Here is a 15,002-nt window from a genome sequence, read left to right on the forward strand (position 1 = left end):
ATGACCTTCCCTCTCCCACACTTCTCCCCATTCTTGAGTATTCCCAGTCCTAGTCTTATCCTAGTCTGCTAGTGACTCCCCCTTGCCCCACTCTGCCTGGGGCTTCCTTGGGCACAGAGCATCAGGTAGTGGGAGAGGGGGCACCTCAGTAACCTCAGCAGGGCCCCTGAGTCTCCCTTTGTGTGTGTGGGGGGGGCCTGGTCCAGCCCGGCTCAGGAGGTGAACTCTAGTTATCTTTACAGGGCTTGTGAAAGGCGTTGCCCCAGACTGGGCCAGTCCTAGTCTGAGAAATTTTGGACCAGTTCAGGTAGCCTGGAGCTTGGGCTATGCCTGGGATGGCACTGCACCCTAGTGGTGTTTGACAGTAGTTACAATTCCTCCCCTACTGCCAGCCCCAGTGACTACAGCCACACACCAGGTTGTGGAATTCATAAAATCTCTTCCGAGCCAGCGGGTTGCAGCTAGAGCTGCCAACAAGTCCAGAGGCATTGCCCTGGGTTCAAGTGCCCCCCAAGGCTGTTGCCCAGTCACAGCATCCAGAGCTTCCTTCCCATCACGCTGCCCGGAGCTGCCAGAGCCCCAGGCAACCCCCGCCCCCAACTCCCTCCCAAGGCCCAGGCCCTGACCCTGATATCTGGGGTGAGGTGCTGGAGACATAGACAAATGTAATGATGTGCAGAAGCCCAAGTGGAGAGTCACATCTCGGTCTCAGCCAACAGACTGTCCCCTAGTCCTGACGTCATTAGCACCATCTGAGAGCTGGGATCTGTGGAAGGGCAGAGGGATGTTCAGACCACCATTCATTCCTCCACTGGGGACCACAAATAGGTGAGAGATGGGCTAGGTTTCCAATACCCACTCGCCCTTGTCCCAAGCCTCTTCCAGATCTGGCTGTGATCAACCCTTTGGGTTCTTACCGCTGGGGCACATCCAGGAGGTACTGCCCCTCTGGTGGGCAGCAGGCTCCCTGCCTCTCTCCCATTCCTGGGTGTCGCCAGCCCCTCCTGTGACCTCCTCCTCTTCCTCCCCCTCAGAGAGGAGGTCACAGATCTGCTGCTGCAGCTCTGGGCTAATGCTGTTCTCAGCCAACACCAGGCTCCGCAAAGCTGTGGGATAGTTTTCTACCATGTCCAGCAGGGTCTGGGGTGGGGAAGAGTATGGAAAAGGATGAACACCATTAAAGCAGGGTCTCAGACCCCAACCTGTCACCCGTTGGGTATGTCTACAGACACACAGGCTAACCTCCACCCCATCCCCTGGCTTGTCCCCAAACATGATGACTTCTCACCTGAGCTGACTGGTTGGTGAGCCCTGTGCCCTCCAAGTCTAGGACTTCTAGGGTACGGCTGGAGGCCACAGCTACAGCCAGCATCCCTGCCACGTGGTCACCTGGAGAGAGAGCGCGCACGCACACATTCACCTGTGTTCACAGAGGCCAGCTAACCCTTCCTCCGGAACAGCTTCCCCTTTACGCTAACAACCTTAGATCCCACCTCCCGGCGGGGAAACACTGACAATTGGTGGGTGGCCAGGAGTGGAGCATTGTGATTTGTGGGAGTGAAGGGATGAAGCAAGTCAGGCCCAGGGGCGATGACTGGTGCTTTCATCTACCTGCTGGTCATCTGGTCCTCCACACAGGATGGCTCCTTTACCACCTCCTAGACCCCCTAGGAGCTTTCCTTCCTCTTCCCTTCCCCAGAATGGAGGTTACCATGGCAACTGAAGGTCCCAGGCTCTTGGATAGGGCATGGGGCGGTGAGAATCCAAGGGGCATTCTTGAGCCTCACCCAGGGGGTTGTAGTCCAGATTGAGGACGCGGACCTGGGAGCTGTGGGCCACGGCAATGGCAAGGCGGCTCCAGCCCTTAGGGGTGATGCCAGGGTTGGCACTGAGTGTTAGCTCCTTCAAGCCTGGGCAGTATCATAGAGAGAAGCCAGAATGGGGAGGGTTAGATCCTCCTTGAGCCCCTTCCCCACTGTCCCCGTGTCTCTGTGTATCCCTAGTGGTTCGGAGTCACTGCATCCCCACCACAGAGCTCTGGAGCCACTAAGGACTCAAGCCTCCCCTGCCTGCCCCAGCCTGGATTCCTGAGTCTCCATCCTGCTCAGCCCACCCATCCTTCTCCTTTCTGAGAGGAGTAAGACACATTCTCATCCACACCCTCAGAGCGCTCGGCTCTGGGCCACGCCCCCTTCCCTCTGTGCTTAACTTTTCATCAAGGCCACACCAGCCCATGCCCTCAGCAGGGCCCTGCTCACCAGACTTGGCCCCGTCTGGGGGGAGGAGGCCACAGATGAGGTTGATGGCTTCGTCACCCAGCATGCAGTCCCCCAGGTCCAGAGCCACAAGGGCAGGGTGGAGTGCCAGGGCTGGGTTCAGCAAGGCCAGCCCCGCATCCGTCAAGGGGCTCCCATGCAGGCTAGGGGGTGAGGCAAGAGAGCACGGTTATTGCAGTCAGCACTCCCATGTATATGGGGAAGGGGCACCTTCACTTACGTAAGTCCTAGGGGCGGGGAGGGCACTCAGACACAGCACTTGAGAGGCATGGCAAGGGAGAAAGAACATTCTAGATTCTAAAGGAATACAGGTAGAAGGGGAATTTAGTTTCTTTTCTGGGGCAGGGACTCAGATCCAGGACATTGCACAGGGACAGGCAGAGAATGGGTGTGCGGGTGGACTGGAATTCCGTGGGCAGAACGTAGGGACAGCGCTACAGGGGTATTCCCTCTTGGGAATGGAGGAGCTGCCCCAGCGAAGTAAATGCGGGTGACTAGGCGGGGAGGCACGACGTGCCCGGCCAGGAAGCGGGGTGGGGTCGCGTGCAGAAAGTCTGGAGAATGAGGTGCGTGTGTGGAGGGTGCTGTGGAGACCGGCCGAGGGATGAAGAGTGTGCACAGGGCGTGCGGAGGCAGGCTGGTGGAAAGACAGTACCGGACGGTGTGTGGAACGGGAGGAGGTGGCAGGGGGAGTGCGTGGAGGTGTGCAGCACGCGGGACCCCCTTGCGAGGGGGCGCACTCACAAGAGGGACTGGATGGAGCGGTTGGTCCGCAGCGCCTCCGCCAGCTGCTTGATGCGGCTGGGGCTGGACACGACACCCAGGTTAAGGTTGAGCTGCGCCAGGGACGTGGCCCCGGCCAGGGCCCGGCAGATGCGGCCGAAGTCGCGGTCGCAGAGGCGGCAGCCGCGCAGTGAGAGCAGGCGCACGGCGTTGTCTCGCAGGCCGCGGCAGATGTCCCGCACCTCGGCGCCTGACAGCGGTTCTCCCGAAATCTGGATGGAGCTGGGCAGCATCGTGCCCACGGCTGGGCCTCCGGGCCCGGGGCCGGGGCGGAGGTTGTCAGGGCCTCAAGAAGGGCCGGGGTCGGGGTCCCCGCTGGGATCGTAGACGGAGTGGGGGCGGAGGCTGAGGCAGAGGCTGCGGCGCCGGGGCGGGCCCAGGGTGCGGAGCTTAGAGGTCGCAGGCCGGGCTGAGACGAGCGGCGCTGGGGCGGCGGCGGACTGCCCTGTCCGCGTCCGGGAGGCGGGCTGGGCGCGCGATCTGGGTGTTGGGCCGGCGCTGCTCCGCGCTTGTCCTTGTTCCTCGCGGTTGCGGCGCCGGCGGCTGCTCGGGGTCTTCAGCTTAGGACGCCCGGGACCGGTCCCTGCTCCGAGGCTGCACCCGCCCCCTTCCTGTCTCCCGCTCCGCTCCCTCTGCCGCTAAGGGGGCCTGGCCGCACGGCTCGCCTGGAGAGCCCGAAGCGGGCTGCTGCATGGGCTTCGGCTACTGCGCCCGAGCCGGCGGTGGGTTCCCATGGCAACGGCCGCGTCACCGCCGCGCGCCCCGCCCCCTGCCCGGCCTAGTCCACGCTGGTCCACGAGGTTCGCGCACACGGGGTGGTCCCGGGCAAGGAGCTCGGAGTCGTGGACATTCAGCCCCGGGGTGTGGGGCCACGCAGCAGGCAGAGAGGAGGTAGCAGGGCAAAGGCATAGGACGGGCGGGGGGTGGGGAGGGGTGATAGGGGGAGTGGAAGCACGTCACGCGGAGATGGCGTTTGACAGTGTTACCGGTTCTTTTGCCCCTTCTTCCGTCGTTCCCCATTCCTAAGGTCCAGATCCCGGGCGCCTTCGCCGGGCTCCCAGGCACTGCCCCTCCTGTTTGGAAGTCCCTAGGGCCCTGTAATCCGTGCCACGCCCCCGTGACGCGACGTGCAGCGTGCGTGGGGATTCCGGCCCGCGAGGACCCCCTCCCCCTCCCTGCTAAGATGGCGACCTCACCAGGGTGCTCCAAGGGCGACGGCTCTGTCAAGCCAGCCTGAGGGGCTAGGGACAAGGGAACCCCAAAGGGGTCCCTAGGGCGTGTTGGCCCCAGGTGGACGCAGGGTCCTGCTGCTGTCCCTTCCCCAGGTGCGCAGGGCACTGCTGATGTCCTGAGATGGTTCAGTGCCAGCGAGGCTGGGGTAGCCAATATAAAGGGGTGCCAGGATCAGTGGCCTGGCGGGCCGCTGAGGACAGTGTAAAGGCGGCAGGAGCACACTGCACAGCGCAGGCAGTGCTGTTAGAACTGTCCACTGGCTTGCTTGGTGCTGCCCTCACCTGTAGGACACAAGGCAAATGAATGGCACGTGTCAGTCCCTTTATTAGGAGGGACAGATGTTGCTGACCCAGATTTACTAGGGTAATGAGACGATTAAAAAAAATACCAAGTGTAGTGAAAGGAGGTCAAAGGCCCTATTCCGTCTATTAACCACCTGAATTAACTTGTAAGTGAAGTAGATTAAGGGGGGGGGAGGGTTGTTTTTAAGAGAAAACAGCACTCTTGAAGACGAAGGGCAGAGAAAAACTGAAGGGAGCTGGCCCCAGCACAGCCAGGGCAAAGCTGTCTGGCTTCAAATGTGAGTCCCATAGGAAAACTATCCCCACCACGCACGGCCCAGGTGCGAAGGTCCTTGTAACAACATGGCGTTTAAGTCTGGAAGTTTTTGTCCAATTGTCATTGCTCCATTGGCTTCCCAGGAGTGCAACTGAGCCCAGTCTCAAGCTGAGTACACTGTTCCAACAGGCTCATGGCTCCTGTGCTTGAGGCTTCCCTGCCTGCCCTCAGGGGCAGGTTCCACATTTAATCACTGCCCTCTATGCAGTCTGGCCTGTCCCATCTTCATCCTGCCTAAGTGAGGGGCTAAAGAAGGGAACATGTGACATTACCACTGCTGACAGAAGAACAGGAAAGTGGACAGGAAGGAGGGTGACAGGGAGGACCACTGGATCGGTAGCTGCAGTTCCAGACTTCCATCAACATTTTAATTACAAGTCTATATTTAGCAAGACAATGTGGGAGAGAAAGAGGAAGGGGTAGGTGGGTAAGGGGGCCTCAGAGGAGCTGACCCACTTTCTGCACTGGCTGCACAGCCTTGCAGTCCTGGCCAGGAGTTCCTGGCCTTGTGCCCTTCAGAAGGCCCGACACGCATCAAGGAGGTTCTTAAGCAGCTACAGCTGAGTGGCCGCTGCAGACCCCATCAAAGAGACACATGTCATCAGTACTGTCCTTTAATCTTCCTCCACTCCACAGCTGGGGGAGAGCAGGCTGGCCAAGGATTTCAGATGGGCTCAGTGTGACTGCAAGGTCACCGCGACAGCCTTGGCTGTGGCATTGAGCATGGTGGAGGAAAGTCTAGCTGCAGGGAGCACGGCAGGGATGTCTCTGGGGACTCTCTGTATGGGTGGGATGTTGGGGCCCTCCAGTGTGTCCAAGATCCCTGGAACAAGGAAGATGGAGGTGAGCAAGAGTTGGCCGGGCCCGACCCACAGGCCATCTCATCCAGCCCCCTGCCCTAGGCAGCTGTTCTCTCCCTCTCCCCAACTCGGCCTTCCTGCCACTTACCCTCTACCACCTTGTGGTAGGCAAAATGCAGATAGAGCAGGAAAAGCATGTGCAAGGCCGCCAGGGTGCCACAGAGGAGCAGCCGCTGTGTGGGGCCCACGGTCCGAGACACCAACACTGCCACCTAGGACCACAGGAATACAGCTCAGAGGCCCTGGTTCCAAAGTGAGAGGTGGGGAGAAGACACTCCCACCCAGGACAGAACCATCTTTGGGCCCTTCCCTCCCATTTAGAGCCCTTTGTGGGGTGGACAGCTCCAGGCTGTCTTCCCCAACTCCCTGGGAGGACAGCCCACCCCTGGAAACCTCTTGCCCAGCTTACCATGCGCAGGGTGGACAGCCCACCCACCAGCAGCCAGAAGAGGTAGAAGAGGGCATGGAGGTGGATGTTATAGGTGATGAACAGGACAATGCAGTGCCCAAAGAGGCCATAGCCCTGGGAAGGAGGATGGTGGAGAAGAAAATCACTCAGGCTCTGGGCTGGCCTCTGGCCCCTCATGGGAACCCTAGGAATAGATGGTCCACTGGCCTGCTCCTCCCATACCAGGCTCTGGGGCCCCAGGACAGAGGAAGACCAAGGACTGGCTTCTCTATTTAAGATCACTTGTGCCTACTACCATGCCTGGCTCCTTACCAGCAGTGCCAACATCTGGAGCATGGTGATCTGGGCGTTGCACAGGTAGGCGAGGAAGTAAATGAAGGACGAGACGCCCAGCCAGTAGCCGAAGCAGGTGCCAATGGCTGTGCCCATCAGGGTGCCCTCCCGCTGTGGGGTGAAGGCTCTGATTTAGTCCTGGGAGGCCTGTGATCTCAGCCTCATCCAGGGCTTTCCCTAGGGGCTGCTCCTGCTTCACTCCACCACCATGTCCTTGGGCAGCTTTCAACCTAGTTCAGCCACCCCCCAAAGTCCTCTGTTCTGCTTACAATAATGGTGTCAGATGTCTTCATCCCATGGAGGAGGATGGCAACCAGGGTGAAGACCAGCATGAGAGGTCCATAGAGTTCACCTGCGATTTTCTGTCAATATACCAACTCATTCAGGCTGGAGGCTACAATGGCTCTTCTGTCTATGCCTTCCCAGGCTGTGCCTGGTGGCCCCACCCTCTGCCCTGGTGCCTCCCCAAGCTCCAGCCATACCACCTCCTATTCACCTGGGGGAAGTTGACCATCTTGATAGGGATCATGGACTCCAGGAGCCTGGGAGAGGAGAGGAGAGATGAGAGCAGAGGCCGCACTAGGCTACAAGGTACCAGAGGGCAAGGCCTGAATCTTATTCATCTCTCTAACTCTAGGGAATGGGGCCTGGCCCAAAGGACATGCTGGATGATAGCGGGAGAAAAGGGTAGTAAAGACAGATAGGGAATGAGGAAATACCTTCCTTACCCCTAAAATTACTTGCAGGAAAGACAACCCTCTGAAACTGAGCTGCCTGAAGCAACAGCTATATGGAGCGAGAACTCAGAGAGTCGGGCTGGGCCTTGGGAGAGGGCCTGACCATTTACCTATTTGATCCACTCCCCTTTAAAAGACAGGCAAACCTCAGCAGAGAGTACCCGGAATTCAGGGCTGTGATGGGGAAACCCTGGGAAAGGTTTAGAAGGTGTTACTGAGGGAACTAATGAGTTTATCTCCTGCCTCTTCCTGCTTAACTGTTCCTCCAGGCATCACGGAGCATTTTCTTGAAAAAGATATTTGAAGTAGTATGAAAATTCAGTTATTTAGCTGCTCTCTTAAGTGGTTAGTTAGCTCCTTGGATTTTAGCTAGATTTTACTTCCTCTGGGAAACCTGTCCTGTCCCACCCACCAACTTACTGGGGCTCAAGTGTCCTTCCTGTGTGCCCCATCATAGCAAACGAGTACTATATCGTAACCATACCCAAGAGCAAAGCTCCCATTCCCCTTCACCACTAATTAGACACAAATAGCACAGGGCCTGGCACAGAGCAAATGCTTGATAAACACTTGCTGAGTAGTCCTGGGTATTTGATAAGCATTGATTAAGGGATAAACAAAAAACCAAACCAGAATTAAATCCAGTTCTTGAAAAGTCACTCAACAACTATGGCCTGATACTCTGGTTCACACTGTTCTGGTGCTGGGAATGAAAAAATAAATAAGAGAACCTGCTTTTGAGGAGCTGTTGGGCTCTGAGGGGACAGATCCAGGAATAAGGAGGCATAGCACTGCTGAAGTGCTATCTATTAGAGGAAAGTGCAGAGTTCTGTAGGAGCACCAGGAAAGAACAAACTGGGAATGGGGTTAAAGGGATATGGAACAAAGGAAGTGACATTTGAACTAAGTTTTGAGGGGAAAGACGAGCAAGGCGATGTGTTATCGTCATTTGTATACAGTGATGGGTGCGGTGATGAGGGGTGATTGAGTCATGAAGAAGGGGAGTCCAACAGAGCCCAAAGCTTGAAATCTGGCTGCAGTTTGGAGGAAGGACTAGGTGTTAGGAGGGAAGCTTCTTCAGGAGAAGGATCCTCACCTGCTTCGCACCTGGGCAGGTTCCACATCAAAGTAGGGTCTCAGGATGTCGATGTTGGCGTACAAGCTGAAGGCCCTGGAAGCTTGTCTCTTCCCTGCCTGCCACATCTGAAGTAAGGAAGATGGGGATGGGTATTGCAGGACTTTTGGCTCTAGACCCTGTTGCCTATTTTCTGTTGGATTTCTACATGGTTCTAACTGGACAATGTGGGGTGAACATCACCAACACCAACTCCATAACATGGGACATGCCTAGGTATACTTTTCCACCTGCTGGGGATTCAATCTTGCTTACCTGGTCAGCCACCTGCCGGCTCAGCTGTCCCTTAAAGCCCTTCATGCCCAGGAACTCCCCATCTTCTTCTTCAGCAGCAGCTGCATCAGCGTCTACTTCTTCCTCCCGCAGGCGCTGATGCAACTCACCCATATCCTCGAAGCTGGAGCCCGAGGTATCATCCATGTTCTCCATGTCAATCACAGCTGAGCCCCCACCCTGTGAAGACAATGGCTCCTAGAGTGCAGGACCTTTCTGTTCCATCTGTTAAGTCCTCCTCTGCTCTTCCCAGGCTCTGGGGCTTTGTTCTTCCACTGCTGAGGATATGGCTTGGAATCACTACAGATCATGCCATTCCGTTACCCTTCATTTGTTCCCAGAACCCTCAGTTGCTAGCTTTGGCTCTCTTCTAGCCTTGGAAACCTACTAGTCTTTCATTCTTGTCTTTCTTCTACCTTCCCTATCAAAGCCTCAAAAGGCTGCAAAAGTGCCCCTTTCCTTTCTTTCCCAAGCCCCAAACAAAACTATCTGCACAACATAGATTAGCAAGTGCCAGTGAATCTCTCCCAGCCCCGGTCTCACCATGCCTGACCCCGACCAACCTCCTAACTTGTTCGGAAAGCAAGAGCACGCTCTCCCTAACGCCTCGGGAGGGGCCAAGAAACCCAGACGCTCGGGCTGAAGTATTAGTCTGGCTCTTTCAGGTCAGCACTAATCCCCTTGACTTTCGTGTGCACGATGACCCAAAGGAGTGAAAGAATGTTGCAAATTAAGCAGATTTCCAGGCCCCGAGGGAAAATTCCCACGACACTTCAAGACGGCCGCCTTGGGGTTGCTGGCAACCGGAGCCGTGGGGCTATTACCTGGATGTTTTCTTCAAACCCTCCCCATTCCGGACCAGCCCCGTTTCGGGCGGCGCCGGTCGGCGCAGCCGTAGTTGCCATGTCCCTCGAGGGTTCCCGTCGCTAAAGTCCGCGCTATTCCCGCGCTCAAAGAAGTGGATCAGATGTGGGCCTCAGGGAAGGAGACGTCCCAAGTGAAGAAGGAGAGGTGGCACCAGCCGGAACATTGAAAAAAGAGAAACCCGGATGTTTGGCCCAAACCAAGTTCCGGAAGCTGGGGACGTGGACAGAGGAGGGGCAAAGTCTCGCGATATTTAAGATCACAGGAGGCGGTGCGTTGCCGTAGAGACGGAGGAAGGCTGCTAGAACGCATGCGCCAGTTTGAGGCCCTGGTCTCGTGGACAAGTTGAAGATGGCTGCAGCTCCTGCGGTGGAGGAGATGCGGAGCCGCGTGGTTCTAGGGGAATTCGGAGTTCGCAATGTAAGTAAGACTTGTGACCTTGAGCTCAGAAGGAGTGAGAGCGCAACAGGGGTGGGTTGGGATCTGAATAGAGACTGTTTTGGGCTTGCTGCTGCTTCGTGGACAATCTCGTTTCTCTGCTCTAGGTTCATACCACTGACTTTCCTGGTAACTATTCCGGTTATGATGATGCCTGGGACCGGGACCGCTTCGAGAAGGTGGGTGGGGCTGGAGGTGTCCGGAGAGGGTATGAGGGCCAGACCGTGTGATCTGAGCAGCTTGGGCCTCAGAATCTGCTCTTGGGGTTCCCTCCGTCCGTAAAAAGTTCATTGAGCAATGTGCTAGGCCAAGTTAGACGCGATTTCTGACCTGTTCTGCGAACAAGATGTTCAGTCTTGCGGGGGGCGGGGAGGGTGGGGGTGGACTGGTACCTACTTGTCTGCTTGCCTTTCTTCCTTCTCCTTTATTAAAAGAAAAAAAATGTTCTGTCTTGTTGTTGAGGAATAGTGTGCATAAACAAGTGTTCCCATATAATGTGGTAAAGGTGGTTGATAGCGATAAGGACGGCGGGGGCTGGCATGGGGGGCATCACGCTAAGACTAGGAAGTAGGGCAGAGAGGTGTGTATGTAAGGTTTCATAAGGAGATGACATCCGAATTGAGCCTTGAACAACAGTGAATGGTGAGGAGGGACTAAGAACAGCTTAATTATAAAGACTTGTGTGAAGCGTGCTCTGAGAATATCCGCACTGCAAGCATGTTAAGTTGGTCGGCACTAGTGGTAGGCAAGTGGTAGGCAAGACTGGAGTGGGTCTTGGGCACCGCAGGTAATAGAGAGCTTTTGAAGTGTTTTAAACAGGCCGGGGCAGTGGCTCACGCCTGTTATCCTAGGCACTGTGGGAGGGCAAGGCCAGAGAATTGCTTGCACACTTGAGCAAGTTTGAGCCTTGAGTTTGAGCCTAACTAGCCTGAGCAAGAGTGAGATCCCATATTTACCGAAAAGAAAAAACCAGCGGGGCATTTTGGCAAGTGCCTGCAGTCCCAGCTACCCGGGAGGCTGAGGCAGAAGGATGGCTTAGAGCCAGGAGTTGAAGGTTGCAGTGAGCTACAATGACACCACTGCACTCTACTCAGGGCGTAGAGTGAGACTGTCTCAACAACGACGACAACAACAACAACAAAAAAAACCCCAAGGAAACTGAAGAGTTCTTAAGCATATCCGATCAGATTTTCAACCTTGATGGTTGGGAGAGAGTATTTGAGGAGGACATATCAGGCAGGTAGATCTGTTAGATTGTATAAGTGACCTTATAAGTTCATGCCTTGTATAAGGTGTGAGGCATGAACTAAGGCTATGATGGTAGAAATAGAGCAAAAGAGTAACAGAAGGTAAATTTGTGATTGCTTTGATAAGGGCTGTGGGGGAGAGTGTAAAATGACCTTTTGGCTGGGGAAACTGCTTTGATGGATGGTGGTGTCATTCACTGATAAGGAGAAATGGGTCTGGGGAACAGGAATGATTATGCATTCAGTTTCCTGCATGTGGAGAGATCTAGCAGACTGGTAGATTATGTTTGAAATGAGATCAGAAGTGAGATAAAATTTTGGAATTTGTCAGTACAGGTAGTTGCTAAAACCATGAGTGTGGTTGAACTCACCTGGGAGAGAGACAAGAACCTGGCAAATAATAATTAGGGGGTGGGTAGAAGATGTGGAGGAATCATCAGAGAAGACTGGTGCTAAGAAAGCGAGGGAATAGCTTGAAAAGGAGGAATTTTTATCAACAATGCCAAGTATAACAGAGAAGTCTAGTAAGACAAGGATTGAGTATTGTCAACTGGACTAAGCAGTATGGAAGATTGGTCTTTATAGAATAGCTTCTGTGGATGGTTAGAAGCCATATTGCATAGGGTTTTAATGAATGGAAGGCAAAAATGGAGATTTTTCAATAAACTGAAGAAATCACTGTGGGAAAACAAACATCTGATAGAGGGACTTCTGGGCAAAGGGAGGTTTCTGGATGAGATTATGCTAATAGTTTAGGGAAATAACCAGTGGAGAAGTGTGGAGAGATATTGATCACAGAGATTAGGCTTTACTTCATGTTTTTCTTGTCTTTCTAGAATTTTCGTGTGGATGTAGTACACATGGATGAAAACTCATTAGAGTTTGACATGGTGGGAATCGATGCAGCCATTGCCAATGCTTTCCGGAGGATTCTATTAGCTGAGGTATTGGCAGGCATGGTGGCAAGGCTGGAGTTGTGTGGGAAACTGCCTCACTTGTAGAATTAAGTGCCTCAAGCTGTCCTTCCTTATTTTTCCTCCAATTTTGCTGATCATGTCACCACCTCATTCTTTTGCAAACTTTTCATTAAACATTCTAGAAAGAGATAATTGCCCTATCTTGGGAGGTTGGGGGGTAGGTGGGGAACCTACTGAGTTTTTGCAGATGGGTGATTTCTTTTTCCTTGGGCAGGTGCCAACTATGGCTGTGGAGAAGGTCCTGGTGTACAACAACACATCCATCGTCCAGGATGAGATCCTTGCCCACCGCCTGGGGCTCATTCCCATTCACGCTGATCCCCGTCTATTTGAATATCGGAACCAAGGTGAGGGTCTGAGAAAATGAAGTTTTGAAGGAAATGGACTGCCTGGGTTCAAATCCAGGATTGACTGTGTCCTTAGGCAAGTTACTCATCTTTTGGTACATCAGTGTTTTCATCTGTAAGAACATTAATCCTTGCCTTACGAAGTTTGTCAAGAGGATTAAATGAAAAATGTATGTCAAGCATTCAGCATCGTGCCTGGCACACAAATGTTCACTCGTTTTAAGAGGTCCCTCCATTTGTGCAGGAGATGAAGAAGGCACAGAGATAGATACTTTGCAGTTTCGTCTGCAAGTCAGGTGTACTCGGAACCCCCACGCTGCTAAAGATTCCTCTGACCCCAATGAGCTTTATATGAACCACAAAGGTGAGTAGTGGTAGGATGAGGAAGAGAGCTGACCTACCGGTGGGTGCTAGTGTTATACGGAGGTCCTCTGACATGTTTTTCCTCCAGTGTACACCAGGCACATGACATGGGTCCCCCTGGGGAACCAGGCTGACCTCTTCCCAGAGGGCACTATCCGACCAGTGCACGATGATATCCTCATTGCTCAGCTGCGGCCTGGCCAGGAGATTGACCTGCTCATGCACTGTGTCAAGGGCATTGGTGAGAACCCTGTGGCCTGCCCTGGGCAGGGAGGTAGTTAGACTGCAGTGGGTAAGGTGTGACTAAAGAACTCAGTTGACAGGCAGAAAACCATCAGGCTTGTGCTTTTGCTGTTAGTGGCTTAGGAAGTGAAGGGTTTCCTACAGGCTGATAGCCCTTTTCCCTCCAGGCAAAGATCATGCCAAGTTTTCGCCAGTGGCAACAGCCAGTTATAGGCTCCTGCCAGACATCACCCTGCTTAAGCCTGTGGAAGGGGAAGCAGCTGAGGAGTTAAGCCGGTGCTTCTCACCTGGTGTTATTGAGGTGCAGGAAATTCAAGGTATGGTATTTGGGATATTGTTCAGGTCAGGTTCTAAAGTATATTTTCTTTGAAGGTGACAGAGAATATATAAAAACTCTGGGCTCCAAAAAAACAAAGTATGATGTAATTTGTTTTCGTTAGGTAAAAAGGTGGCCAGAATTGCCAATCCCCGGCTAGATACCTTCAGCAGGGAAATTTTCCGGAATGAGAAGCTAAAGAAGGTTGTACAGCTTGCCCGGGTTCGGGATCATTATATCTGTGAGTATGAAGTGGCAGAGTCGGGGGTGAGGGGGTGGGTAGGTGCTCTTTGGTGCTGTGGCTTCCTCTCAGAGTCCACATGTGGAATATAGGCGTAATCTATAACAGAAGCCTTTTCAGTGTAAGCCCTGCCTAGGCTAAAAATGTCTCTTTGATCCCCAGTCTCTGTTGAGTCAACGGGTGTGTTGCCACCGGACGTGCTGGTGAGCGAGGCCATCAAAATACTGATGGGGAAGTGCCGACGGTTCTTGGATGAACTAGAAGCAGTTCAGATGGACTGAGGTTTGCACTGGAGTTATTTGATGGCTGGGCTTGGATGCTCCCGAGGCATGCTGAAGCTTTGGGTTCTGGTCTGCCCTATAGGACTGCTATAGAGAGCCCATTGTGACTAGTGGTCCCGAGTTTCCTGGGACAATTCCAATTTTATTTTGAATCAATACATTTTGTTAAATGTGCCAAAAAATGACTCTTATGCCTTTTTGTAAGGCCTTTGATGTAAATAAATAAATTCACATCCTAATTTTTTTTTCAGAGACTTGAGTTTTGGTCTAAAAATAGGGGGCCTCGCTTCAGAACCAGTTTGGCATTTAGCAGTTAAGAACATTGGGCTCAGGCCTGGCGTGGTGGGGCATGCCTGTAATCCTAGCACTTTGGGAGGCCGAGGCAGGAGGATCACTTGAGGCGAGGAGATTGAGACAAGCCTGAGCAAGAGCAAGACACCATCTCTATAAAAGTCAAAAAATCAGCCGGGCATGGTGATGCACACCTATAGTCCCAGCTACTAGGGAGTCTGGCAGGAGGATCACTTGAGCCCACGAGTTCACGGTTGCAATGAACTATGGTGACACCACTGCACTGTAGCCTGGGCAGGTGATGGCGTGAGACCTTGCCTCAAAACAAAACATGGGCTCAGATGTCACTGCCGGTTAGGGCCAAGCTAAAAAATCTCCTGAGGAATGCCAAATTGAGGTGGTTTCTGGGGACATAGCAAACCCTAAAAAAACATGCAAGGTGCCAGAGTGAATGTGCCACTTTGCCTATCTCCTGGATTACCAGGGAAGTTCATGTTGCTATTGACAGCTTTGCAAAGAACAGCAGCAATTCCTTGGACAGTCCATGGGCCTGAGCAGCCACGTATGCAAGACACTGAGAATGCATGGGCTACCTAGTCTAGGGGGTCAGGCGTAGAAATCTAACTGGCATACTATTTCAGGGAGCATCACAGATGAGGTCCGTCAGTCACAGTTCCTCCTGTCTAGTCCCCTTAGGATGCTCTTGAGGAAGTAACTCTTGAGTATGTTCCTGCTTT

The 15,002-nt window shown here is 53.7% G+C and overlaps 3 protein-coding genes across 4 annotated transcripts; 1 reads left to right on the forward strand and 2 right to left on the reverse strand.

Annotated features, from left to right (window-relative positions):
- Positions 1-422: 422 nt before the first annotated feature.
- Positions 423-3,423, reverse strand: LRRC73 (leucine rich repeat containing 73). The gene is made up of 6 exons (XM_069488631.1): positions 3,021-3,423; positions 2,259-2,419; positions 1,788-1,910; positions 1,289-1,389; positions 918-1,140; positions 423-766 (listed from the first exon to the last, which is right to left on the reverse strand). The coding sequence occupies exons 1-6, from the start codon at positions 3,290-3,292 to the stop codon at positions 696-698; spliced, it is 951 nt and encodes a 316-aa protein (XP_069344732.1). The 5' UTR covers positions 3,293-3,423; the 3' UTR covers positions 423-695.
- A 1,828-nt stretch (positions 3,424-5,251) lies between these two features.
- Positions 5,252-9,721, reverse strand: YIPF3 (Yip1 domain family member 3). The gene is made up of 9 exons (XM_069487470.1): positions 9,482-9,721; positions 8,640-8,837; positions 8,346-8,452; positions 7,009-7,054; positions 6,782-6,874; positions 6,492-6,623; positions 6,180-6,293; positions 5,859-5,982; positions 5,252-5,733 (listed from the first exon to the last, which is right to left on the reverse strand). Exons 1-9 carry the CDS (start codon positions 9,560-9,562, stop codon positions 5,585-5,587), a joined length of 1,044 nt encoding a protein of 347 aa, XP_069343571.1. The 5' UTR covers positions 9,563-9,721; the 3' UTR covers positions 5,252-5,584.
- Positions 9,722-9,866: 145 nt separating this feature from the next.
- On the forward strand, positions 9,867-14,980 carry POLR1C (RNA polymerase I and III subunit C). 2 transcript variants are annotated; one of them, XM_069487332.1, is made up of 9 exons: positions 9,867-9,941; positions 10,067-10,138; positions 12,043-12,150; positions 12,398-12,530; positions 12,775-12,894; positions 12,982-13,134; positions 13,304-13,453; positions 13,577-13,697; positions 14,974-14,980. In XM_069487332.1, the coding sequence occupies exons 1-9, from the start codon at positions 9,873-9,875 to the stop codon at positions 14,978-14,980; spliced, it is 933 nt and encodes a 310-aa protein (XP_069343433.1). In that variant the 5' UTR covers positions 9,867-9,872. The 2 variants fall into 2 exon arrangements, with proteins under 2 accessions (XP_069343433.1, XP_069343432.1); XM_069487331.1 differs by lacking the exon at positions 14,974-14,980 and adding an exon at positions 13,856-14,192 and having other exon boundaries at positions 13,577-13,693.
- The last annotated feature ends 22 nt before the right edge of the window (positions 14,981-15,002 follow it).

Source organism: Eulemur rufifrons, chromosome 15, assembly GCF_041146395.1.
Source record: "Eulemur rufifrons isolate Redbay chromosome 15, OSU_ERuf_1, whole genome shotgun sequence".
In the NCBI taxonomy this organism is placed as follows: Eukaryota; Metazoa; Chordata; class Mammalia; order Primates; family Lemuridae; genus Eulemur; species Eulemur rufifrons.